This window comes from Ictalurus furcatus, chromosome 5 (assembly GCF_023375685.1).
Source record: "Ictalurus furcatus strain D&B chromosome 5, Billie_1.0, whole genome shotgun sequence".
Taxonomy (NCBI): domain Eukaryota; kingdom Metazoa; phylum Chordata; class Actinopteri; order Siluriformes; family Ictaluridae; genus Ictalurus; species Ictalurus furcatus.
This window is the reverse complement of record NC_071259.1, coordinates 11,565,785-11,592,582: the sequence shown is the minus strand read 5'-3', so window position 1 is coordinate 11,592,582 and position 26,798 is coordinate 11,565,785. Positions and strand designations below refer to the sequence as shown.

The 26,798-nt window shown below is 36.1% G+C and overlaps 2 protein-coding genes across 2 annotated transcripts; both read right to left on the bottom strand.

Annotated features, from left to right (window-relative positions):
* Window positions 1–367: 367 nt before the first annotated feature.
* Window positions 368–2,451, bottom strand: ndufa4l2a (NDUFA4 mitochondrial complex associated like 2a). The gene is made up of 4 exons (XM_053623914.1): window positions 2,302–2,451; window positions 1,913–1,998; window positions 1,581–1,641; window positions 368–1,325 (listed from the first exon to the last, which is right to left on the bottom strand). The coding sequence occupies exons 1-4, from the start codon at window positions 2,341–2,343 to the stop codon at window positions 1,269–1,271; spliced, it is 246 nt and encodes an 81-aa protein (XP_053479889.1). The 5' UTR covers window positions 2,344–2,451; the 3' UTR covers window positions 368–1,268.
* Window positions 2,452–7,846: 5,395 nt separating this feature from the next.
* actr5 (actin related protein 5) lies at window positions 7,847–20,177 on the bottom strand. The gene is made up of 9 exons (XM_053624756.1): window positions 19,770–20,177; window positions 19,356–19,594; window positions 14,295–14,464; window positions 12,390–12,607; window positions 12,145–12,282; window positions 10,576–10,668; window positions 10,264–10,403; window positions 9,438–9,570; window positions 7,847–8,595 (listed from the first exon to the last, which is right to left on the bottom strand). Exons 1-9 carry the CDS (start codon window positions 20,151–20,153, stop codon window positions 8,281–8,283), a joined length of 1,830 nt encoding a protein of 609 aa, XP_053480731.1. The 5' UTR covers window positions 20,154–20,177; the 3' UTR covers window positions 7,847–8,280.
* Window positions 20,178–26,798: the final 6,621 nt, after the last annotated feature.

The following is a 26,798-nucleotide window of genomic DNA, read 5'->3' as shown; positions in this document are numbered from 1 at the left end:
CAAATGCTGCAACTAGCTAAATTCCTAAATGAATGCTTAACTGTAAGCCACTGCTACTTCAGGTCAATGCTACAGTGCTGCTTCACATGTATAATTGTGCACTTATGCAATGGCAGCATGAATGGTGAGCTTTGAAATAAGCACTTAGTCAGGTTTACACTGTAACATCAATACGTCCAGCTGCCCCTTTGTCCTGGTTCTCATCTAATCACCATTAATGAGGAGAAAATTCCACACATCCATCATCACACAACTTGAGTGTTATTCAAACATGAAAGGCACAGACAGATGGTAGCCTGGCGTCTGATCCTTCCTTTAGATGTCCCACCCCCATGTTGACCAATAAAGACACATTATGTTAAACATATAGGGTACATATTAGACATTTTTTTTATTAGTGTGGCACTTATAACAGTCAAAATCCAGACAATAAATTTTTCTTAGATATCTACAAAAAATACTAAATATATATACTGCTAGTATACAATATACCTCATTGTATAACCTTTGTGGAATATTGGTATTATAGTACAAACCACATTGCATGGTCACAATTATTTCCTCTCTTAGTCAATCAGCAATCAACATTAATCTATATGTTCTAAATCATTCTGTATAGACAGCCATGTAAGCCTAATGTGAGCTTGATATTTAAGAAAATAACTTTACTTTCATTTTTTTGCGACATGCAGGATATATTTATTGTTGATCAGAATTTAATTTACCATTAAAGAGAATATATTTCAATTCAGAGTGTCAAACAATATCTAAGTCTATCATTACAGTAATTAGAATTTGGTCATATTATTTTAAATATTGGGTTACTGAGGAAGGAAAAACACTTGCAAAAATTACAGAGAAACATTAATTTCTTGTGTTTTGGAAGCAAATGAATGAAATGTACGGCAATTTATGATGATTTTTTTTTTTACTGCATACCATTATGACATATTTATTTTCCTCAGAAGAAATCAGTTTACATTTATTAACCCTACATGCATTTACAGCTTAGCAACTCAACACAAATATCAAACAGAATGTGCTTACTGGCTGAACGCAGAAATCAATCCATTTGCTATGCAGAGCATTCACACTAGAGCAATAAACACAGTTGAACAATAAAAACAATTGCTAGTTCACTTTAGTTATCAAGAGTACAAATAAATGTTTTCTGTGACTTTATATCATTTCAGTTTAATTTTAAATTTAACTGTGTAAATCAACAAGGTGGAATATCTTCAAGGTGGAGTATCGGCATCTTTGGCGTTTTAAAAGTTAGGCCCTTCCTTTTTCAGGTTCTTGTAGTCTGTGTTTACAGCAAAAAACTAAGGAAATGGACATTGAAGAAAGCTTTAAATGCAACTCCAAACATCTTTTGCTATATTCAAAAGAAAATAAGTTAACAAATAATGAACCATTAAAGGATAAGGAACTATTATTGTTGTTGTTATTATTATTATTATTAATTAATCAATTAATTAATTAAGACACTGAAAAGACTAAGATTTATATTATGTATGTTAATTTAGCCTCTAAACAAAAATAATGGTTAAAAGGAAGTTCATACTTGTCACACACACCTTATACTGATAGGTAGGGCTGAGCTTATTCCATGGTTCAGGGTTGTTGGATTTGTTCCATCTAATGATGTGGGGAAAGCAGTCATTTAACACCAATACCACCATAGGACAAATGAGGCATTAGCAAAGTTTTAAATAACAGCAGATATTTCTCTGATATCTGATATCTAGTATTTATAGACAAAAGCACCTCATACCCATGAGATATTAACCATTTCCTATTTCCAAATTCTGCTTATGCATTTAATTATATTTTATTGATTGAAATGAAATACATGACCATTAGAATTAAACAAGAAACATATGAATAAAATGCACTGAGTGGTCCTTACGTAACATGGGGTCCCTTGGCTAGACGTACAAGATAAAGTGCAGCCCCTCCAATTCCCAGGGTTATGAAAAAAAACTGTGGGATGAGCTGAAACAGAGTGCAAGAGAGAATGGGTTAGTATTAAAATTTTTAGGATACAATTATATTAAGAGTCTACCAACACTTGATATAGATGATAGCTTATGAATATAATATGACATACAAATGTATATATTATGCAATATTAGGTTAATTTTGATTGCATTATCTGTGGTCAATTAAAAAAAAAAAACCTTATTTCATAAAGTATGCCTGTTGTTCCCTTATAAAGACAAAGTTAGCAAAAAATGCACAACAAATGTGATATCACATTTCTTTTAAAGACAAGCAAAAAGAGTAATAAAAACTTACTCCAGGGTGTTTCCTGGCATGATCATAGATGGTTCGGAGCATAGTTGCAATGATCAACGAAAGGAGACAGGAGGAAAAAATGTTGCAGGAGATAAAGGTGGGGAAGGAGAAGAGAGAGAGAGAGAGAGAGAGAGAGAGAGAGAGAGAGAGAGAGAGGTGAAAGGGAAACAAAGAGACTGATCAAGAAAGAGGGTGGAGAATGAGGAAAAAAGGGAGAGAGATAGGGCTGGCAGAAAAAAGGAGAGAGGGAGTGAGAAACAGAGACAGTCCACCAATGAAGCTTTTCAACTTTTTGTAGATACAGTGGTGCTTGAAAGTTTGTGAACCCTTTAGAATTTTCTACATATCTGCATAAATGACCTAAAACATAATCAGATTTTCATACAAGTCCTAAAAGTAGACAAAGAGAACCTAATTAAACAAATGAGACAAAAAAATGTATACTTGGTCATTTATTTATTGAGGAAAATGATCCAATATTACATATCTGTGAGTGCCAAAAGTATGTGAACCTATGCTTTCAGTATCTGGTGTGACCTCCTTGTGCAGCAATAACTGCATCTAAAAGTTTCGGTAACTGTTGATCAGTCCTGCACATCGGCTTGAAGGAATTTTAGCCCATTCCTCAGTACAGAACAGATTCAAGTCTATGAAGTTTCCTTAATGAACTGCTTGCTTCAGGTCTTTCCACCGCATTTCTACTGAAATAAGGTCAGGACTTTGACTTGTCCATTGCAAAACATTAACTTTATTCTTCTTTAATCATTCTTTGATAGAACGACTTGTGTGCTTAGGGTCATTGTCTTGCTGCATGACTCACTTTCTCTTGAGATTCAGTTCATGGACAGATGTCCTGTCATTTTCCTGTAGAATTCGTTGGTATTCTTCAGAATTCATTGTTCCATCAATGATGGCAAGTCATCCTGTCCCAGATGCAGCGAAACAGGCCCAAACCATGATACTACCACCACCATGTTCCAAAGATGGGATAAGGTTCTTATGCTGGAATGCAGTGTTTTCCTTTCTCCAAACATAAGGCTTCTCATTTAAACCAAAAATTCTATCTGTCCAAAAAACATTTTCCATTAACCTTCTGCCTTGTCCATGTGCTTTTTAGCAAATGCAGACAGACAGAAGTGTCCTTTTAGGGGAGCAGTGACTTTCTCCTTGCAACCCTTCCGTGCACACCATTGTTGTTCAGTGTTCTCCTGATGGTGAACTCATGAACATTAACATTAGCCAATGTAAGAGAGGCCTTTAGTTGCTTAGAAGTTACCCTGGGTTCCTTTGTGACCTCGTGGACTATTACAAATCTTGCTCTTGGAGTGATCTTTGTTGGTAGACCACTCCTGGGGAGGATAATAACGGTCTTGAATTTCCTCCATTTGCACACAGTCTGTCTGACTGTGGATTGGTGGAGTCCAAACTCTTTAGAAATGGTTTTGTAAACTTTTCCAGCCTGATGAGCATCAAGAACTCTTTTCTTGAGGTCCCCAGAAATGTCTTTTGTTCATGCCATGATACACTTCAGAGCTGAAATGTGCATCAATGTACAATGTACAATGCCCTAATCCTGTATATCACCGCAGCAAAAGGGAGAACTGCTGGCTTTGATAAAAAGCGTGCACTGCATGCAATACTGACCAGCTGGTTCCAGAATGAACTTGTGTCTGAACCCTAAGGTCATTCAATTCAATTCTAATAAAATTTTATTTATATAGTGCTTTTTTAAATTATTATTATAAAGGACAGTCACAAAGAAGTTTTACAGAAATCTGGCTATAACATTTAAATTCCAACTTTAAATTTATCCCTAATGAGCAAGCCATAGGTGAAAATGGCAAGGAAAAACTCCCTGACATGACATGAGGAAGAAACCTTCAGAGGAACCAGACTCAGAAGGGAAAACATACACAATTTTTCTTATACTGTTTATTATAGAGTCAAATATTTCTAACTGTGTTAACAGAAACTTGCATATGTGCATCATTAGAGTTTTAACTGTAAGTATATCATATCAAACTGAAATTTCCATCTGTTTAATGATAGACTTGAGTGTAAACTGTTCTTAGCGATCCAGTCTTTAGGTAATGTACAGTATTCCAATGTTGTGTAGCAAGAGACTGACAAAAGAAAGCACTGCTAGTATGCTAGTTACATTTCTAAATGTGAATTCTGTGAACAATGGTTACCCACCAGGGTTCCCTGTCACTCAAAACCATGGATGACCCAGTGAGAACAAAGTGAGAAGCTTTCAGGGAAAGCTATTGTTGGTACTATATGTTATAGCAAATACTATGTCATATAGTATTGTACCTTAACCTTGTGTTAAGGTTTCAGTATGAGTGCGCATGCCCACAAGATGGTATCCAGGTGTTTAAACAGCACACCTGTCAGTTATCCACAGTTACATATGCAACTAATGGTTATCATACCTATTCGCATTGTTATCTGCTAGAATGAAGATAATCTGCTAGAATAAAGGCTGTATATTCTCTGCTTCCTGTAACTCTAAACCTAATCTGGTCTGCAGGTGTAATACATACACAAAATGTGACAATAATAAAAGTAGTAACACAAAACGAGAATCTTAAGTTGGAAGCTGTACTCTTTTGTTTCCTTTACCCTATCCCCAAACCTATCCCCTAGGCCAGGGGTATCCAAAAGTTTTTCAAAGCGGACCAGATTAGACCACACATCAAAATGCCTAAGGGTCAGTCACCAAAATACTATTTATGAATTATGCAAAAAAAAAACTACATAATTATTTATTTTTCTGCCCTCTCATCCTCTGAGTATTTTTTTACATTGCCTAGAATTTGTTTGATAATGCCTCATGAGATTAAATTCCTTAATTACTGGAACAGTTTCTTGACATATGAGACACATGCTTTTGCTATGCCTCTTGAATAAAAAAGTATTCTTGTTTCCAGCTTATTTAAAATCTCCCCTTCTGACTTTTTACTTTTTGTCTGTAGCCATGACTAAACATCATTCAGTAAATTAATTTGCAGGTGTAATCAGAGAAAAAAGGCTCTATTAGATAACTGTGTTAACACAGTCTGCTGCCATCATCAGGTAAAAGGAAAAACTGCAAGAAGGTGGCCAACGGGCCACCTATTATCCATTTTAAGAGAGAAGCCTTAAGCTAATTAACATCTCTTTGTGGGATCTGTGTGCATTTGGCCCTGGGGTCGGACTTTGGACACTCCAGCCCTAGGCCTACTGTACAGGAGTAATACATTCAAAAATGGTTAAAAATCATGAAAGGAAACCAGAGAACACATAGCCTCCAAATTTCAGATTTCAGCAGATAACAATACAAAGAGGTTCAAAAGCCAGTTGTTTTTTGTGTACACTATTTTTATGATTTATAACCATTTTTGAATGTATTAAACATACAGGCTCATGGTCTAGGTTTAGGATTGGTTTACATAAACCAGACACTTCTGCTTCCAAATGTAAGATTCTAGTACATACCAATGTAAACAGGTGTGGAATCCCATTTTGCATAGATCACTTTTTTGACCTTTAACAGTTTCAACATGTATTACACCTTTAGGATTAAGGGCTAGGGTTAGGTTTACAGAAACCAGAGCATGTACAGCTTCCAAACATAAGATTCTAGCAGATGACAATGCAAAAATGTTTGGAAGCCAAATGGTTTTCATGTAACCTACTTTTATGATTTTCAGCAAATTTTTGCATATATCACATCTATAGGCATAAGTGCTAGGCTTAGAATTGAGCTTGTACCACTTCCCAATCATTATTGCATGTATTGCACTGGCTTAAGCACTAGCATTAGGGTTGGGGTTATGAAAACTAGAGGATGTACAGCTTCCAAACGGAAAATTCTAGAAACTCATGACACAAATAGGTGTGAAATTGAATTCTTTTTGTGGATGATGATGATGGTGATGATGATTTAATGCATTACACCTGTACGATAATTGGCTACTTTTAGGGTTAGGGTTACAGAAACTAGAGCACATACAGCTTTTAAACATGAGATTGTAACAGATAACAATGCAGATAGGTTTGGAATTCAACTGTTTTTCATTTAGACCACTTTTAGATTACTAGAATTTTTGCATAAATTTCTCCTCTAGGCTAATTGTCTATTGTTAGGCTTAGAGAATAGAGCTTCCAGACTTAAGACTCTAGCAGATAAAAATACATGAAACAGATGTTTTTTGCATGCTGACAACATCTGAGTTCAGATAAGGTCTGATGAGTTCTTTCAGATAAAAACACAAATATGTTTTGTTGTTTTCCATAGTTTTTCATATAAAAATGCACATATAGCTTCCAAGTGTACAATTATAGCAGATAACAATATATATGGGTTTGCAAGTCAATTGTTTTATCTGATTTATCTGTCTACTTTTATGATTCTTGACATTTATTTATTATAAAAGTAGACACAGAACACAATCACAGTCAGCACTGTGTCAGGTTGGCAGGGATGGATATTGCAATATATTTGTACACCTTCATACACCAGCTCAGATAAACTATATAGCCATAAGTATGTGAACACCTGACCATCAAACCCATATGTAGGTCATCCTCAAACTGTTGCCACACAGTTGGAAGCACACAGTTGTATAGGATGTCTTTGTATGCTGCAGCATTACAGTTTCCCTTCACTATAAGGGGCCCAATCCTGTTCCAGCATGACAATGCCCCTGGGCACAAAGTGAGCTCCATGAAGACATGGTCTACCAAGCATGGAGTTAAAGAACTCAAGTGGCCTGCACAGAGCCCTGACCTCAACCTCACTGAACACTTTTGGGATGAACTGGAATGCTGACTGCGTGCCAGGCCTTCTCGCCCGACATCAGCGCCTGACATCGCTAATGCTCTTGTGGCTGAATGAGCACAAACCCTAGAGGAATAGCCTTCCCAAAAGAGAGGAGCTTATTACAACAGCAAAGGAGGGAATCTGAAATGGGATGTACAACATGTACGAGTGTGATGGCCAGGTGTCCACAAACATTTGGCCATATAATGTATTTGAATTCATCCGTCATTTAATTTGTTTAAATGCAGTAATTAATTATGCTGTTTAGCTCAGAAGTAATAAAATGTCTTATTTTAAAAAAAAATAAAATTAATAAATATTTCTAAAACAAAAAGTCAAGCTTATAGTCATTGGTTTATCTAGTCAGACTCCCAAACTAAAAATATTAAGCAGATCTGTTCCTGTTATTTTACCTGTGGTGTACTAAATTCCCAGAAGAAAACAGGACTTGCTAAACTTTTATTGCCTATTTTGAGCTGTAATTTCCTCTTTTCAAAGTTACAGATAATGCTTACCTCAAGCTAACAGGCTCTCTCAGTAAGGATGCTCAATGACAAGAGATAGATTTGCAACAGAGTCACTAGGCAAAAGAACTACAATGATAAAGCAGTTATCATAGCTCATAGCTTTGCTTAGACATGTCGCCATGTGTCTTCATAAATCAGCGAGTGTGTCAATAAGGTTAGAATGAATAACAAACAGCCACAGAAATTGAAGGAGGATTTCCACAAACTGGTATCAGTTCAAAACCTACTTTATTGAAAACTGAATGTACTTTCACTATGCATTCACTAAATTTACAAAAATACATGTTTATTTATTTTCAGTGCTTTCTCTTTGTTAGGAAAAACCTGTTAAGCAGTATTTTTGTCCTTTTCCAGAAAATCTAAGAATAAGCTCATTTGGATGATTAAGTTATATGCACTGTACAGGAGGGCTGCAGAAAGAAGCAACATTAAAATGAAAAGGAAAAATGGGATTATATTGTTCTAAAACTACACCATCTCAGTATCCAGTGCTCCAGACAAAATGCAAATAATGGTGATTTGTCTGACCAGACATAGTCCGAGCATAATACAATCACTGTCATTGTGTTTGCACTTCAGAGAGTTATAAATGCATTTTTATGGGGCAACTTCTGAACAGGGAATATGAGAGGACATGCAAGCAGTCTACTGTAACACTGTAACCCCTGAAGTTTCACTGTTTGGGTCACAGGCCACATCAGTGCTCAAGCTTGTAGTTGAAGCGCTAACATCCTGAGCATGCTCCGAGAGTGAAAATGACAGTTCATTACTGCGTGCTATTGGTTTGCTGATCCACATGGGGATGAAGATGTTGGATGAGCAGTGCTCACTGAGGTACTCTCCTCCCTTCTCTTCATAGTCCTGGCGGCTGATCCAGCCATGAGATCCAGCCACATTTCTTAAAGCCCACTCCCGCGCCCCAAACCAGGCATCCAGAGACAGCTGAGATGCCAATGAGACCTGGGAAAGACAAAAAAAAAAATTTGTTGTTCTCCATGCTGTATAAATCTTAATGTCACCGCAATTCTTTAGGGAGCGCTGTGTAAATTGTCTGATGCCAATATTGTTAATTACTAAGTTAAGATGAATTTAGTATATAAATTATGTTGCCATTTTTAAAACATTTTGCCAATTATAAGAATGTTGACGCATTCATGGATATTTACACTGGTAGATACTGGCACATGTTAGAACAGTGGAAAACGTGAGAGAATGAACCACAGGAACTCAGAAGTGTCAACACAAGACAACAAGAGAATATTACCACAAAGACCTTAGCGTATGCCAGTGGACCAACAGATTCAATGAATAAATGAGAAAACATGCACTGAACTGACATTTAACTCAAATCTGCAGAAATGTTTGAATTTATAAGCAACAGAGTTTATAAGCTTGTTACAAAAATAATACACTGCATGTACACTACATTTTCATATTAAACTGCACACCATAATAAACTGTCTACAGCTCTAGTGAAAGACATTTACTATTGATTAACTGACATATCTGTAGAGCTGAACATCCATACAGACATGTACAAAATGGTCTTTCATTACTGACATGATAAGAAAACATCTTCTATATCCTTACTATATCCTTCCTGGCAGCTTGAACCAATCTGGCCATTTGAAGCCGTTGACCTGTATCTGCATGATTTTTTTTTTCCAGTTGTGCTGCTGCCAAAAGCTCAGCTTTAACTAAATAATGTTTTTTCCCCCTCCGTTACATTTTCTCTCTTCTAAACACTTTTTGCTACTGCAAATAAAAACACTACTACTAAGCACAGTGTATCTCACTGTTACCTTAAATTGTGACTGGAAGGGCCTAATAGCAAGCAGTTCTCTTTCAACTCTCTCTTTAACTCCAGGGTAAAGGAGGTTTCCTCCAGTCAGATAAACATTTTCAGCCAGCATTGCCTGCAGTTCTGGAGAGTACCTGCACAACACAAATACAGTGCTCTTCTGAGCAACAAAGCCCACTACATACATACACTTAGGCTTTGCAATCATTATTTAATATCAAAGATAGTTTGACACACAATTCTAAGCAACAATTCAACAAAATTACCAACCAAATTCAGTAAACAAATCATATTTCATTTAATCAGAATCGGAAAATAAGAAGAACCTAAATTTTTAAGCCTCATCTCATAAGGCAAAGATAGAACTAAAAATAGAGCTGTGTGATTAAAACAAACTTCCAATATTTAATTTAATCCTCTAATTAAATATTTTAGCTTGGATATAAAAATCACAAAGTGGCAAACGGTGAGAAGAGAATGAATGTATGTGATTTTGTTTATGACTTTAATGATTAGTGAATAAGTCACCAATAACTTGACTGGGTTTACAAAAGTGAAAGAGAATAGATTCCTAGTGAGAAACAATGCCCTCTGGTGGCCAGATGATTTTTAAAAGAAACTCTTCTCACTGTAAATTATATGTATATTAATTTGCATCTAATAAGGGTAGATATTCAAACACTAAATAACATTTTGTGATGTACAACTGTCAAACATTACTAAAAATAACAAGTAGTGAATGATGTGATAACCACTTTAGACTAATCTTTGAGTATTTGAAGTTGATCAACCTGATGCTAGGTCAGAAATGTAAGAAATGAGCTCACTGTTCTAGTACAAACTGTAGCGCCTCAGTAAGACCCATCTGCTCTTCACCAATCAGATAAGGACGAAACAGGACCTCTGGTGCCCGCAATCTCTCGGTTCCCACAAACAGCTGGTGGTACTCTGCCATGTTAAACGCTGGCTGCAGACCAAACATGAGGAGGGAGTAAAAATAACCCAAACTAGTTCAAGCATAATTAACGATAATTAATAAGAAGGAGGAAATTTTGGAAATGAACTAGAAAGAAGATGGAGCTTCACGCATGGTCTTCAGTTATTTCATAATGCTGTATAAAGAAATAATATTACATCACCTGGATATTATCAGCTTTTTCAGGTTCACAGCTCTCTTTATTTACATCAATCTCCATGTCACCTTCATCCACAGTCTGCTCCAACTCTGCAATCTAAGAACACAGGACAAAAACAACCACACACACTTACCTATTAATCAGATCTAGATCATTACACAGCACAGACTTTCCCAATTCAAAAAGAGAGCTAGAGTATTTAGCTTTAAATTTACTATCCAAAGATACAAAGTTCTGAACTCACATTTCAAAATACACACTCCTACATCCATAATCATTTACATTTATTTACACTGAATGAACAAGTGGAGACCAACAATGCCTAATCAACCATTTGACATTTTTCACTCATTTCTATTCATTGAGGGGAAATGTCACAAGGGTTTATTTTAATTTATTTATTGTTTTGTTTTTATCATTAAAAAAACTTTATCAGTAAAAGTAACACTGCCCACAGATCGACCCTGGGTGTTTAAGGGGTTAATCACAACAGTCATTCAAAAAGCCAAAGATGTTGCATGGGATCTAAAACAGTGTCCATGCCCATTATGATAATGCATCTATGTTTTACTAGCCAATGACGTAGCAGGCAAATGCTTTGGGAAGTACTATGCCAAATACAATCACATCACCATGTAGTGAATTTATTTAAAACACACCTTAAACAGACACTAAACCTAAACAAATTGTATACAAATATCCAGGACCTTAATAAATGTGTTTGAATGAAGCTTGTTGTGATAATATTGTAATAATGTTATATTATTAAAATAAATATATTACTGAAATAAAATATTTGCATTGATAAACACAAAATATTATGTTTATATTATGTAAAGGATAATCCACAGCTAGGTGTGCATTACATGATTTTAATGCACAACGAGCGGTGGATTATCTTGCTTCCCATAGTGACTTGCCAGAATTGACAAGTAAAAGCTGTCATTTATGTTCAAGTGCAAAATTTGACTGAAAGGATAAAAATAACGGTTAATTTTTGTTAGTTATTTTATATACAGGTCGTTAGATCTAGAATTCTGCCCGTTCTAAATTATACACAGAAATAAAGTTTTGCAAGATGATGATATTTATTTGAATGAATTTTAATAAATAGTTATTAGAGAGAGAGATATTGTGTGTGTGTAAATTACCTGCATCTGTGTCGCATCTCTACTAATAATGAAGCTGTGAGTGTAACTACTGTATGCAACTGTAACTGTATGTTGCTATGGTTACAGTTGTTTATAGACAGTGCATTAATTTGGAAGGGTGATTAAACTGACTGGAACTACCTTTGCATTATACCTTCCAGCCAATCAGAATCGAGCATTCAGACAGACCATAGTCTAATATTAAATATTATTACTATTACTAATATTATTATAACAAAGCAAAATGCATAAAAATGTATATCATTAAAATGTCTAACTCTAAACTCCAGAGATGTGAGGTACCAGTCCTACCTGCTGCCCATTTTGGACATCTTTAATTGTAGTAAAACTTTCTACATCATGAAATGCATCACTTCAATGTCTAGTTCAGGCTTCACTCACAGACCACATACATATATACCTCTGCTCTAGCTAGTCTATGCTGCTCCACACTCAGACTGAGCTTGTGGATGTAAGACTGTAGTTCCTCAGCTGAGTCCATGTTCAGCTCCATCAGTCGTCTGTGAAACTGCTCTACTGCGCCCTCCTCCAACAGCTCCTACATAGAGAAAGCAGAAAAGGGATGTGTGGCACTGTGAGAACACAACAGGGCCTTTATTATTGGCCATTTCTCTGCAGGGCTCAGCATGTGTGCGTAATGTGTACCTGCACCATAAGCAATGTGTGCAGTCTCTTCTGATCTTGCTGCAGTCTCTCTTCTCTGTGCCGATTGCTCATCTCCTCAAGCCTGCGAAGCTGCTGCACTCGTTTCTCCTGCCTCTCCTCCACGCTAGCGTACATCCCTGCTACCTTCCCCGAGAATGGCAGCTGCATGCGGTGAACCTCAGACTCGTAAAACTCAGCACTACGCCACTTCTCCAGCTCTGTATAGGGAAATTTCCAGAACACAATGTTTCTTTTAAGAGGAAAGGCTTTTTACGCCAGGGCAAATGTTCAGTTGTGGACTTCATTTATACTGCTAAATTCACCAAAAACACCAAAAATTTGTCATGCTTGACAGAGAAAATTTCATTCATCAATTATGATTTCTATGACACCTAGTCTCAGGTCAGTGTTGCTAATGTTAATGTTTAATGCATTGGAAGTAGGGATGCACAGTATACCGGTACTATGGTAGTATCACGATACTAAAGCTTCACTATATTTTTAAACGATAGTATCGTCAATACGGTAGTACCGTAAGTAATGTTGTATGTGCAGCAATTAATACTATTTTCGCTAAAATGACACATCCCACTGCTTTTTGCAGAATACAGTACACAAAGGTTAGTGACACTTCATTTAACCTAAATTCTTAATCTTAAAGATTTCCTGTTTGCTACCAAGCGAGCTAACCTTATGCTAACTGCTGTGTGTAAATACTAAAATCAGGGCTCGTACAAGGTGCTTGAAGTGCTTGAATTTGGCTTTTTGAAATTTAAGTACTGGAAAACCTTGAAAATAGCCATTTTCTATCCAGTGGTGCTTAAAAGTGGTTGAATTATAAAAAGTAAATACATACGAAATCGCTAAATAACTTTAAAGTGTTTATTTTCAATAGAAGATGAATACAATACTTTCAATTAAAATATGACTTCCTACTGCACCCCCCCGCCACGATTCACTCACTAATTTTGACAGAGACAGCTCTGCTTTCCTGTCGCAGACACACTTCTCTCTGTGGCTGCTCTGTTCAGTGAGTGGCAGAGAGGAGCAGCACATTCATTCACTTCTAACTTTCTGACTGATCATTTCACATGTAAATATAGCCGAAATCACAGCACAGCCGTTGTGTTTAACTCATGTGTGTGATGACTTTGTCAGACAACGTCGTGGTTATAAAATCAGGATTTTAGCAGTGCAAAGCAGCAACTTGGAAATAGCTGGCAAGTGACAGCTGGTTAACATGCAGTCTTAATGCGCAGTGTTTCAGTCACTATATCATACTCGTTCCGTTGTCTGACAACAGAAACAGAAAATATATTGGTTGTTTATTATTATTATATTTATTTATTTTGGGAATTTAAAAAAGAAGAAATAAATTTTTTTTTGAATGGCATATCTTGTATAGTGCCTGAAAACAAACAAAAAAAGTGCTTTAAAATTCCTTGAAAGTCCTGGAATTTCATTATGAAACATTTTGCTAGTTTGCTAGTAAGCGAGCGAACGTTCCCAATGTTATGATTTTTTTGGAGTTCATTTCCAAATTCACTCTGAGGACAACTTACATTTGAATGATTTTATTGCTCTAGGGAACAATAGATTAAATATGTGGCACACTGAATTAGTTGTTTGCCAACTGTATGATTGTTCTTGAGATTTTCCAATAGCCAGTTATTCATTGTCATTAATAACGTATTCAGAGGAAAATCTAGTTTGTCTGTTTTCATTTATATCTATGTATTTCTGTAAATTTGGATCATTTTGTAGATTTGAATTATAAATTAACACAATATTGCGTGGCACCATGATACTACTTGGTATCGTGATACTTCAGCTGGTATAGTATCGTAAGATATGTTTATGGTATCTTGACAACTGTAATTGGGATGATGGGTATGTAAGCTTTACCCTGCTGGTAATCCACAGCGACATAGCAGTGATGATGCAGTAGCTCCTCCATACGGCTGGGTGTGATGGCTGCCTGGTGAGCAGGATATTTCAGCTGGAGAAGTCTCTGCATATACGCTGCAGCATGGCTTCCTCCGACATTTATTCGCTTACAGTTAACAGCATCCAATCTGTATACACAAGCACAGTAATAAACAATCTACTAATACTACTACCACCACTACCACCACTACTACTACTACTAATAATAATAATAAGGATTGCAACAAAATAACAAAATTAGTAACCTACAGTATTAGACAGACCAAATACTAGTATCAGTATTGAACCAGCAATAATAATAATAATAATAATAATAATAATAATAAGAAAACAATGCTACCATATAACTGCTTAAGTCATGACCTATGAAGCCGTATATATAATCTCCCCTTCACTGTCTGCCATATTTATAGAACTGCTCACAACAGCAATAAGACAGAACAATACCATAAACACACAAGAAATAGTTAGCATCTATGCGGATGATATCCTACTATATGTGCAGAGCCCTAAACCTTCATTTCAGGAAACATTTAAAGTTATTAATACTTTTTCCAAAATATCAAACTACAAAATAAATTGGAATAAATCTACCATACTTCTGCTCTCTAATGAGGCTTGGGAATCTGCAGCTCAGGATTCACTTGTTCCAATCCGTGTGGGAAATATTAAATACTTAGGCATCAGTATCTCCTCCAGTCTGTCAGAATTGGTCTCACTTAACTACACGCCACTGCTTAAAACAATATATGATGACCTTAGACGCTGGATGAATCTTCCTCTATCATTAATAGGACGAATAGCAACTATCAAAATGAAAATTCTCCCTCAGATTACTTATCTCTTCTCAATGCTCCTGATCTTGCCTACAGAAAAATGGTTTCAATCGCTTAACTCTTCAAATCTCCTATTTTTACTGGAGGAATAAAAGCAAAAATTAAATATTCTACATTACAGAAAAATAAATCTCAAGGAGGTTTAGAAGCACCAATTTTTTCTTCTTATTATTATCTTGCAAATCAACTGCAATATTTAGTGAAATGGCTTCATCAAAGCAATAATAAAATCTCATGGATACAACTGGAACAAACTGTAAAAAACTTGCAGATTTGCCATTCTCAACACTTTGCTCAAGAACCACACCTGCTTTAAAAACAGTTATCTCTACAACTCTGACAGACTGGTAGAAAGCTGTGAGAATCACCAATTCTACTCTAACACCAAGTAAATATACCCCCATCTGGCACAATCCAGACTTCCACCTTCACAAGACTCCTATTTACTACCACACATGGGAACAGAAAGGAATTACACATCAGGATCACTTCCATAATAATCACTTACTGTCATTCAAAGATATGGCCCAAAAATACAAATTTTGTGAGCCAGCTTTTTTTTTCAATATATACAAATTAAGTCAATTATTAAAATTAAAATTTACATTACAGATAATACACTTAAATCCCCGAAAGAAACTAGAGGACATAATCCAATTTAAAGATAAGAAAATTTTTTTATTTCCGAATTATATACTCTACTAGTTAATACAGATAGCTCTATATATGTCCCAAAACTCAAATGGAACCATGATCTTTCAACCCCTCCCACATTCGCTTTCTGTACAGACATCTGTAAAAATATATTCACAATGACAACAAACACTAACTTACAGCTTATCCAATACAAATCATTCACAGAACACCTATCACTCAATATAAAAAATACAAAATGGGATTAGTCGACATTGACATCTATTCACAATGTACCATAGGCAACACAGATAATTACTTACATGCAATTTGGTTTTGTAAAAAAAAAAAAAATGTAAAAAATTTTGGTTGTCAGTCATACAAAAACTTTTGGCTATCCTGAGCTGCGAAATCCCCCAATCCCCATCCCTATGTCTGCTTGGAGACCTTACACTGATCAACATACCAACCAAATACAAGGGCAGTTTGCTGATTTCTTTAACCATTGCCAAGAAAACAATTCTTCAAAACTGCAAGTCAAAGCGTCTCCTCAATATAAATCCGTGGAATAATGTAATAGTAGAATACATATCCATGGCAAAAATCACAGCTCTCCATAAAAGTTGTATGCCGCAGTTCGAGGAAAACTGGAAACCATTCCTAAACCATTTGAAACTTAAAATGAATACAGATTGATGCCACGTATATCCCTAATATATCCCATATATATATATATATATATATATATATATATATATATATATATATATATATATATATATATATATATATATATATATATATATATATATATATATATACACACACACATATACACACACACACATATATATATACACCTGGTTGCTGCCACACACGCTTGAACTGCCATCTGAACCAAATAAGTTTATCTTGGGCTCATCAGACCACAGCACATGGTTCCAGTAATCCATGTCCTTAGTCTGCTTGTATTCAGCAAACTGTGTGCGGGCTTTCTTGTGCATCATCTTTAGAAGAGGCTTCCTTCTGGGACGACATCCATGCAGACCAATTTGATGCAGTGTGAGGCGTATGATCTGAGCACTGACAGGCTGACCCCCCCACCCCTTCAATCTTTGCAGCAATGCTGGCAGCACTCATACGTCTATTTCCCAAAGACAACCTCTGGATATGACACTGAGCACATGCACTCAACTTCTTTGGTCGACCATGGCGAGGCCTGTTCTGAGTGGAACCTGTCCTGTTAAACCGCTGTATGGTCTTGGCCACCGTGCTGCAGCTCAGTGTCAGGGTCTTGGCAATCTTCTTATAGCCATCTTTATGTAGAGTAACAATTCTTTTTTTCAGATCCTCAGAGAGTTCTTTGCCATGAGGTGCCATGTTGAACTTCCAGTATGAGGGAGTGTGAGAGCGATGACACCAAATTTAACACACCTGCTCCCCATTCACACCTGAGACCTTGTAACACTAACAAGTCACATGACACCGGGGAGGGAAAATGGCTAATTGGGCCCAATTTGGACATTTTCACTTACGGGTGTACTCATTTTTGTTGCCAGCGGTTTAGACATTAATGGCTATGTGTTGAATTATTTTGAGGGGACAGCAAATTTACACTGTTACACAAGCTGTACACTCACTACTTTACACTGTAGCAAAGTGTCATTTCTTCAGTGTTGTCACATGAAAAGATATAATCAAATATTTACAAAAATGTGAGGGGTGTACTCACTTTTGTGAGATGCTGTATATATGCATATATATATATATATACGTTTGTATGTTTGTACGTATGTTTGTACGTATACATGTACAGGTGCATCTCAAAAAATTAGAATATCGTGGAAAAGTAAATTTTTTTCAGTAATTTAATTAAAAAAGTGGAACTTCCATATATTCTAGATTCATTAAACAAAGTGAAATATTTCAAGTCTTTTTTTCTTTTAATCTTGATGATTATGGTTTACAGCCCATGGAAATAAAAAATCCAGTATCTCAAAATATTAGAATAAAGAATTTTATTAGCTATTGCTGAGATGACTGAGACGAACGTACACACGAGCTTCTCTTTGCACTGTTTTCCTGTGTGAACAATGCCCAGCTTGCTTAAGCGACTTGATATTTCTAAGAATACTTTTTCATTGCCGGTCGCAGTTCACGCTGTATTTCGTCCTCAGCATAAATAGTTAATAAGGCATGAACCTCATCATCGGTCCATCGGTTGTATTTTTTAAGAAATGTGTTCAATCAATCAATGTGTTGATTCGAATCGTAATAAACAACTGTTACTGTACGCACCACAACAGACTTTTAAAAATGGTGGTTGAAAAGGAAAAAAAAAAGGCTGCATGCACTCAACCAATCAGCATGTTCAGCGCCAAAGTCCCACCCCCCAAAGTTGCTGGCTTTTGAAAAACTACCACCTCGAGAGTAGGGACTTTACGAAGGCTAAATATTTTACCTGGAACTTAATTTAGACCCTGGTCCCTGCAGTGGAAACACACCGTGTGTATGTATGTATGTATATATGTGTATATATATTCCCCTTTAAAAAAATATGTACATTGATTGATGCCTTAAGGTACATTAAGCAAATCTTTTGGCCTGACATTGTATCTTTGATGGAAGGGAAAAAGAGGAAGGGAAAAACACAAAAGAATAGGGTAAGCGTGATGTGCGGATGGTGGCCTGTCTGGGATGGGGGCAACCGGTGGGGGTGGGGATGATGGTCGTGCCCAGGGCCTGACAGCGTCTTTTTGTGACCTGCTCCTCGTGGAGCCTGTCTCACTGGGGCCGTGCGGTGTGGGGCAGTCCATTAGAAATGTTTTTTTTTTTTTTTTTTTTAAATATATATATATATTCTTTTTTCCTTCCTTTTTCATACATCTCATGCAGTTACCCTATGATTGCCCATACATAGATGCTCTTGCATGCACGTGCGCACACACAAACATAGCTACATCCACCCTGAACCATCAACTACAATATGTGCCCATCATTAATTACATACACACTAACACCTTAACACCTGTAATCAAAATGAATTTTTTTCCCTTTCTTTTCTATTTTTTCCCTTCTTTATTTTTCTTGTTGTCATATCTTCCTGTCTTTTCTCTACTGTCAATTGTCAATATCTCTACTGATTTTCTATCTCCCTCACTGTAACATGAGCACTTGGTATTTGCGGCATGTAAATGTTAGCATCTTTTTTCCAAAAAAAAAAAAAAAAGTAGTAGTATATATATATATATATATATATATATATATATATATATATATATATATAATTCCGAATACTTCAAATCCAGCTCCTGAGAGACCACTGCCTATTCAACAGGGGGTATAAAGCAAGCTGTCCAACAGTTACAGCAATAAATGATTTCAGATATTTCTATCATAGAAGCTATGTCCTAACATAATAAATGTAACATACACTTGGTATCCACTTTATGCTGTTTATATTGGTATACACTTTATGCTAAAAAGGCTTTGATCACGTTAGGCAGTGTAAAGTATTGAGGGAAACAGAAGACAAGCCAAAGCTCTGCACCTGCCATTGATGAAGGGCAACACATGTGAACAGTGATATCCAGAAGACAACACCAAGCTAGTGCGAGGTTTATCGAGACCACATTGTGCGCTGTTGTAGTAGAAACTGAACAGGCTGTCAACACCATATGCCACCCGAGGAACTCCATAACACTCAAAAAGCAGTTCAGACATCATCTGCCGGCAGTGAAGCGGGTTGCAAGGAGCCTCAGTGAAAACCAGTGGATGATCCACATGACCCTGGTTACAGAAAACAGAGATATTTAGAACAGTTGAGTCTTAGAGGATTTTCATTCACCCAGCTAATGTTGCACTGTGTTGTAGTAATAAGGGAGGTGAAGTGAAATTGTTGCACGAGATATATAATCAGTTCTGATGTACTTGGTGTACACCTATAAACGAGCTCGTGTCTTACCTCCGTTCCAATCCCAAGATGAACAAAGATATAATCCAACATGAGCTCTTGGATCTCAAAGTTAACAACTACATTGCGGTCGAACTGACTCTTAAGCAGCCACCGGAGCGGCTCGAGATTCGGGATGTCATTGCCGACCTGCGTTTCACTCCGTGCTGCTCCTCTGCTTCTCGCCGCCACTGATTTAAACAGCAGCCCCGGAAGTGCAAATTCTTCTCCTTTGCAAGCCCAACCGGCTCGCGTTTGAAAAGATCCATTATCCACTACTATCGGAACTGGAGACGGGTGTAAACATTCAGGTTTTACTTCGAACACGGGGTCAGGGGAGCACTTGGTGTCCTGAAACGTAAATATTTTGCAAGGCGAACTAGCGGGGGACATCATTTTCCAATGGGTGTCACTTCAAAATAGATCCGAAACGTTTCGCGTCTGCGTTTAACGTTCCATGTAGAATGCTGCGTTGTTCTCGTTTCGTAAACCGAGATAATAATGACCAATTTATGTGCGTGCATTTAAATACACTAGTTGGGGGAAACAAATGATCATATATTATCGATTCCCCCCCCCGATATTATCGATTAGTATTAACAGCATTTGTTTATGGAAATTGTATACAAAGTTGGCAATGGTTGTTATAATATACCACGCGTATATTCACCTGCGTGAAATCCCCCCCCCACCAGCGCAAAACGTCGGCAAAATAGTCTCAATCGTTTGTGCTCAGTTTGTGCCGTAAAAAAATTCGTTTGTGCTGCTTCGGTTTTTGAGATATTAAAATAATATTTATAGGTAATTATCCCCCCCCCCTTTTATGCGCAAATCTCCTCGGTGTGAGCACACTTTTAGCGTCGAATTGCCGAAGACTTTGTCAAGACTAATCATCTCATCATTTGTTCAATAAACAATTATCTTTACTTCATTCACTGGTCTCTCCTAATTGAACTTTTAATATATTTACAAGGAGTATCATCTGCTACACGTCACTGCCACCACTAGGTGTAAGTGACACATCTGTTCAAGATGCTATTGTGGAAATGAGTGTAGAGTTAGTATAGGAAAGGTCGATATAGTTACTAAATCAAAATTCTGGCCAGTGTAAGTACAATGTTTTAACACTGTCAGTTACACTATTATTCAATTGTATTATTCAATAATTTCAGGCATAATGGTACAACATTCAAGAGAGGTCAGACTGTCAATGTTTATTGAACAGAAAACGCATCGCTAATACTAATACGACTAATGTAGCTACGAAATGCTAATTACAGCTGCACATGTGACCCATGTTAGTTTTTTGAATACGTTGTGCATCTAGGGGTCAACATTACCATATTGGTCCAAATATAAGATATATTATCCTTATATATGATTACTATATTACAATATCATTATATTCAGGTAAATACAGTGATGCATAAAAACAAGTTTATACTGTACATGACATTTTTTGAGTTGGGATTATTTCAGTGGGTAATTATGTTTTGCTTATGCCAGATGCCCAAGAAAGCAGCAGTCGACAGGCATTCCATTTTCACAGTCCCCTGTTCATCAAAAGAGGCCATAGTCCAAAATGGCAACATAGCTACTCCTAAACAGAGCATCTGGACAGAGCTTAGTGAGCAGCTAGAAAAGAAGATCACTGCAAAAGCACAATATACTTTTGTTAAATAGAACATACACAAAATCTGGACTGCTTTAGGGTTTATTTATGAAAGTGATCATGAAACAAGTGGCAGTAGTGATGACGCTGATTTTGAGCCAGGGTCCCTTTCCCCCAACCAAAAGATTACTGGACTTTTGATGCTGAAGTTCCATTTCAGAAATGGATAGAATTTATGCCTGAAATGGTTAAATACAAAAACAAGTTCTCTAAAATGCAAAAAAGGGAATACACAATTTTGAAGACTGCCATCTGGACGCACGTGATAAATCATCACATTTGGCAAGAAATGAAAAGCCCCTGCACATTTGCCTTTAAAAGAGCCAAAGTCTATCCGTCAGCCACAGTCAGTACATTTACATGGACAACAATAATCCAATATTAACCCGATTAAGACAATACTCTTGATTAAGAAACTACCATGTAAACAGCAATTTTTTATTACATTAATTCGATTAAAGTCATTCTCGAAGTAAACACAAATCGAATTAAGACATGGAGTACTCCTGTTTTAGTCGCATTATCAACGTGTATTACAGACATGTAAACACCTTAGAGAGAAATAGTTGGTATATATTGTAACCTTAGTTTTGACAGGTATAGGTCAAAGGTCAAAAAGATACACATTCTAACTCTCTATATCTAGATCAAAGGTCATGATCATAAAAATATATATAGTTATGTTAAATCTGGATCACATCCATTCGTTACCATACATGGTGCGGCCATGTGTTTTCCACCCCACACACGTTGCACACATGTTCTTTCTAACACTCTGTGGTAGGTCATAAAAATATATATATAGTTATGTTAAATCTGGTTCACATCCATTCGTGACAGAAACGTTACCATGCATTGTACGGCCATGTGTTTTCCACCCCACACACGTTGCACACATGTTCTTTCTAACACTCTGTGGTAGGTCATAAAAATATATATAGTTATGTTAAATCTGGATCACATCCATTCGTGACACAAACGTTACCATACCTGGTACGGCCATATGTATTCCAGACACCCCACACAAGTTGCACACACGTTCTTTCTTTTCACATAGAATATGAAACTCTCTGAGGTAGGTCATAAAAATATATATAGTTATGTTAAATCGGGTTCCCATCTATTCCTGACACAAACGTTACTAGTTATGTTAAATCGGGTTCCCATCCATTCCTGACACAAATGTTACTATACATGGTACGGCCATGTGTATTACACATCCAAACAAAAATATGACACACACAAACGCACTTTATTTTCACATTATTTAAAAGGAATTTAAGTGTTATGTACTAAATGACCATAATTATGAACACAAGTTGTTAAGTTGACAATCATTTTTAAAATTACGTTTCTCCATTTAGATTGTCTGCAGTAGAATGCAGTCTTTTAAACCAGGAAAAATGACTGCCTTTAAGTTTTATAACAATAGTAAGTAAAATCCAGCGTGATTTACATTACAAATCTCATACGTAACATCTCTGCAGGATTTATAGACGTTAAAGCACTGAATGAAATGAGCAATATAGACAAAAAATAAACACTCTGTGTCTACTACTTTTATCTCTCTCATAGAACTATCCACAGTCCAAAGGCTGTGGAGCTAGAAGGCTACGTGTGCGAATGACAAAAGATTTTAAAAAATAAAATAAAAAATGTATCAATACATGAAATTGGATTACACAATGTAGTTGAGGTTTACATGAATAAGCAGAAATGTAATCATGCTTATCTTTCCTATAGCACAAATGAAAAGCCCTCTCTAGATGAACAGATTTGTCAAATGAAACTTTTTCCTTCTTATCCACTGCTACGGTAAACTAAAGTGTAGATATTCAAATTACACTGCTAAATATGACTAGCATTAGCTACGTGTACTAGTGCAAAATAGTCCATCAAATGTATTAGCAGGTGTAGCCTATACACGAGTCCACTATTGGTCATATCACAATTGAGAACATGCCCCAAATTCATTGCTTTTGTAGAATTTAATTGTAAGTGAAATGATATTCAAATTGTAATGTCCTTAGTATTTGTTCAGTCTACAGGTCCTCTAACACTCTGTTAAATGAATACATGTAAATGTACTACGACGTAAATTTTGTTTTAAATCAATTAACGCAGAAATTACACACAATATTAAGTTGATGTAATTATCAACATTATTATGTCAACACAACTCATCAAAATAATGTGTACAACTTTAAATATTTATTTATTTCAATAAATTAGAATTTTTATCTTGCAACCACACATTAAATTTAGATTGTAGGGGTTTGTTTTGTATAGCTACGCTGTTAGAAAATACATGATGGTTGAATGTGAAAATAAATGAGCAGAATGTAAGCTTGTGAAATAAATTAAACTTTATTGATTGCACTTTTGAGAAAATGGCATGACTTTGAATAAAAATGTACTGAAATAAATACTCTAAAACATTGATATACCCGAAGAAATGTAAAAAAGAAAAAGAAAAAAAAAGAAAAAAAGAAAAAAAAAGTTTTTACATACCTTCTAAATAGGTCCCTTTAGGAGGTAAACGTTTTAAAGACGGTGTTTTATAAGAAACGCGCGTATTACATGCCTTCTAAACCTAACCCTTTAGGATGTAAAATGTTTAAAGTGCTGCTTAAAAGAATCGAGAGTTTTGTTTTACATTTATGAGCTCTGGTGACAGTGTCTGAAGTGTGTGTGTATGTGGGTGTGTGGGTGTGCGTGCGTGTGTGTGGGTGTGTTAGAGAGAGAGAGAGAGAGAGAGAGAGAGTCATGTGTTTCCTGGGGGTTTGCTGACCAGAATGCTTACAGTGTGTTTATGTTAATGAATTAAGGGACGAGTCGTGTGTTTCAGGGTTTAACGATCCCTACCAATGTGTACATTTGTGGTTTAAGTGAATCTTTGTTTCTGAAATTACTTCTGTGGTAATTATCAGTTTGTGTAACTAATCTATCAGAAAATACTAGACCTGGTGACTGAATGTGGTAGATGTATTAGAATTTTGGACATGTTATGCATGTGTAGCTCCCTATGTGTATGATCGATGTGTAATCCTTCTGTCAAGAAATGAGCAGACTGAGGTTTGTGAAATAATTGAACTATTTATTGGCTATGTTGTTGAGAAAAACATTGTGATGTGTAAAACATTTCTACAGTCCTTCAAGGCTGTATGATGTCGTTGTTCTCTTTTACTGAAAGAAAGGTCAAAACCATCGGTGTTATTCGTTGTGGAGACTGAAGTGACAATATGTCTGAAGAAAATGAAAATATGTATTACATATCCTACCTTCTAACCAGGTTAATTTAAGGGTGAAAAAAACCTTTTTTAAAGACGGTGTTTTAAAAGAGTCGTGCATTTTGTTTAAACTATAAACAAGATTTCAGAAAATGGTTCGCCAACGAGGATACTTACACAGAACTATCGCTAAATACATAAGCTTTTGTCTATGCTTTGACATCCCATGTCCCAGCAGTACAATTATGACCTCTGATTACCATGTGGGTGTGCGAGGGTGGGTGTGTGAGAGAGAGAGAGAGACACACAGCTGTTTAAAAAAATTTGAATATGAAAATGAATCAAGACAGAGCTAAATAAACAATAAAGTTCCAATGAACAGTAAATCTACATTTTCTCCTCCTCTAACTTGTTCAGTACTCGTAATACAGATTAAATACGTGTGTGACAGATGCTGTAAACTATGTATCTGATCCAATGTTATTTGGGAACAAAGATCAAGCTGAATTTTCTCAACATAAATGTTGTGTGTGTAGTTTGTTATCAGATTGTCTAGACGTACATCACACATCTGATAAACGAGATTTCCTCTCCCGTGCTGTAATGATGGCTGGAAACTAGGACTTAATGGCATATACTGTAGAAAGGTCATAGAGAACATAGAGAAATCTCATTGGGAATTAAGTCACCTTTCACGTTGCCTTTTATTATGATCACAACCAGACAGTTATAGTGTTTCTGAGTTTAATAATAAGATTAATGTTTAGACTTTTTTTTGATGCTGAAGAAGCAAAAATCTAAGTAACCCTTAACCTTCAGACTGATGATTTGCAATGTCTGAACACGATGCTTGAAAAGAAAAATGTATAACGAACTTGAAAAGGTGGAAAGGGGTTCTATGAATTAGTAAATGGGTATCTCTCTCTCTTTATATCGCCATTACAGCAGTGTTTAAACAGATACATAGCAGACAAATATACATTTAGACAGTTTTATTTTGTACACGCATACCAGCTTAATCTTCACCTATCATCGTTCCCTGTTAATGAAATCTGTCAATACCTAATAAAACAGTTTAAGTCACTAACCAAAGTAAGTATACAAACTGAAGCTATGATAAAAGAACAAAAACAATGAACCTTTCTCAAAGAAATTCCTAAATTCTCTGACCAAGTATATGGCTGTACCATCTGTCTATTAAATAAATGCCAGTCCTTCATGCTGAAAAAGAAGGATCCGAATATAATACCAGTAGTTTGGCACTGTGACTCAAAAAGTTGTTTTATATCTGACATCTGAAAGCTAACTACTGTTCCCCAACTGCTGTACAATACTGATGATGCTCTTACAGTTAAGAGGGCTGAACGGCAGACCTTGTTAAATAATATTTTATATTTCTTCCTCATAATGTGTTATATTTTATAAATATATTCTTATACATCTTATATTACTTTTTGCCTTTTCTTATACGTTGAAATGGGATAAGAGGGGATCGATGCTGGTGCGAAGGTGATCCTGCACAAGGTCATGTCTTTGTAACTGTAAGGGACGAGTCAACTTAATCCTTCACATGGTATTCATAAGGTACCATAAGTTTCTGCTTCTCTATGGGTCATGCTGAAGTTTGAACAAAATGGTTTGACTTAATATCCGCAGCAGTAGTGCACAAGTCATTTCTTCCTAATTTTTTTATTAACTTTTATTGTATGCCTAAATGCAATAGAAGTTATTTGCCAGATTCAGATGCTCCTAAACAAATTATTATAAAGTATGAGTTGGTAACTGATCAACAAAGACTGTACTGTCATTTCTAATATAATGCATTAAATATGGACCACTATTTTCACTGAAATATTTCAGAGATTTTATTATTTTTTTTCACTAGTTTACACTAAATGTCTAATATTCTGTTCTGTTGGAAATATGCCTGAACTGTAATCCCCCCCCCCCCCCCGAACCCCCAGATCAGGACTGGGTAAAGACAGACTGGTGATCTGATCTATATTATATATACGTGTACCGTAGATAACGTCTCTCTGAACGCCATGGTGGGACGTTCTCGAGTTGAAGTACTGTACAAGTCCTAAGCATTAGATCACCCCAATTACTCTTGTATACTCTTTCCATACCATCGTGATC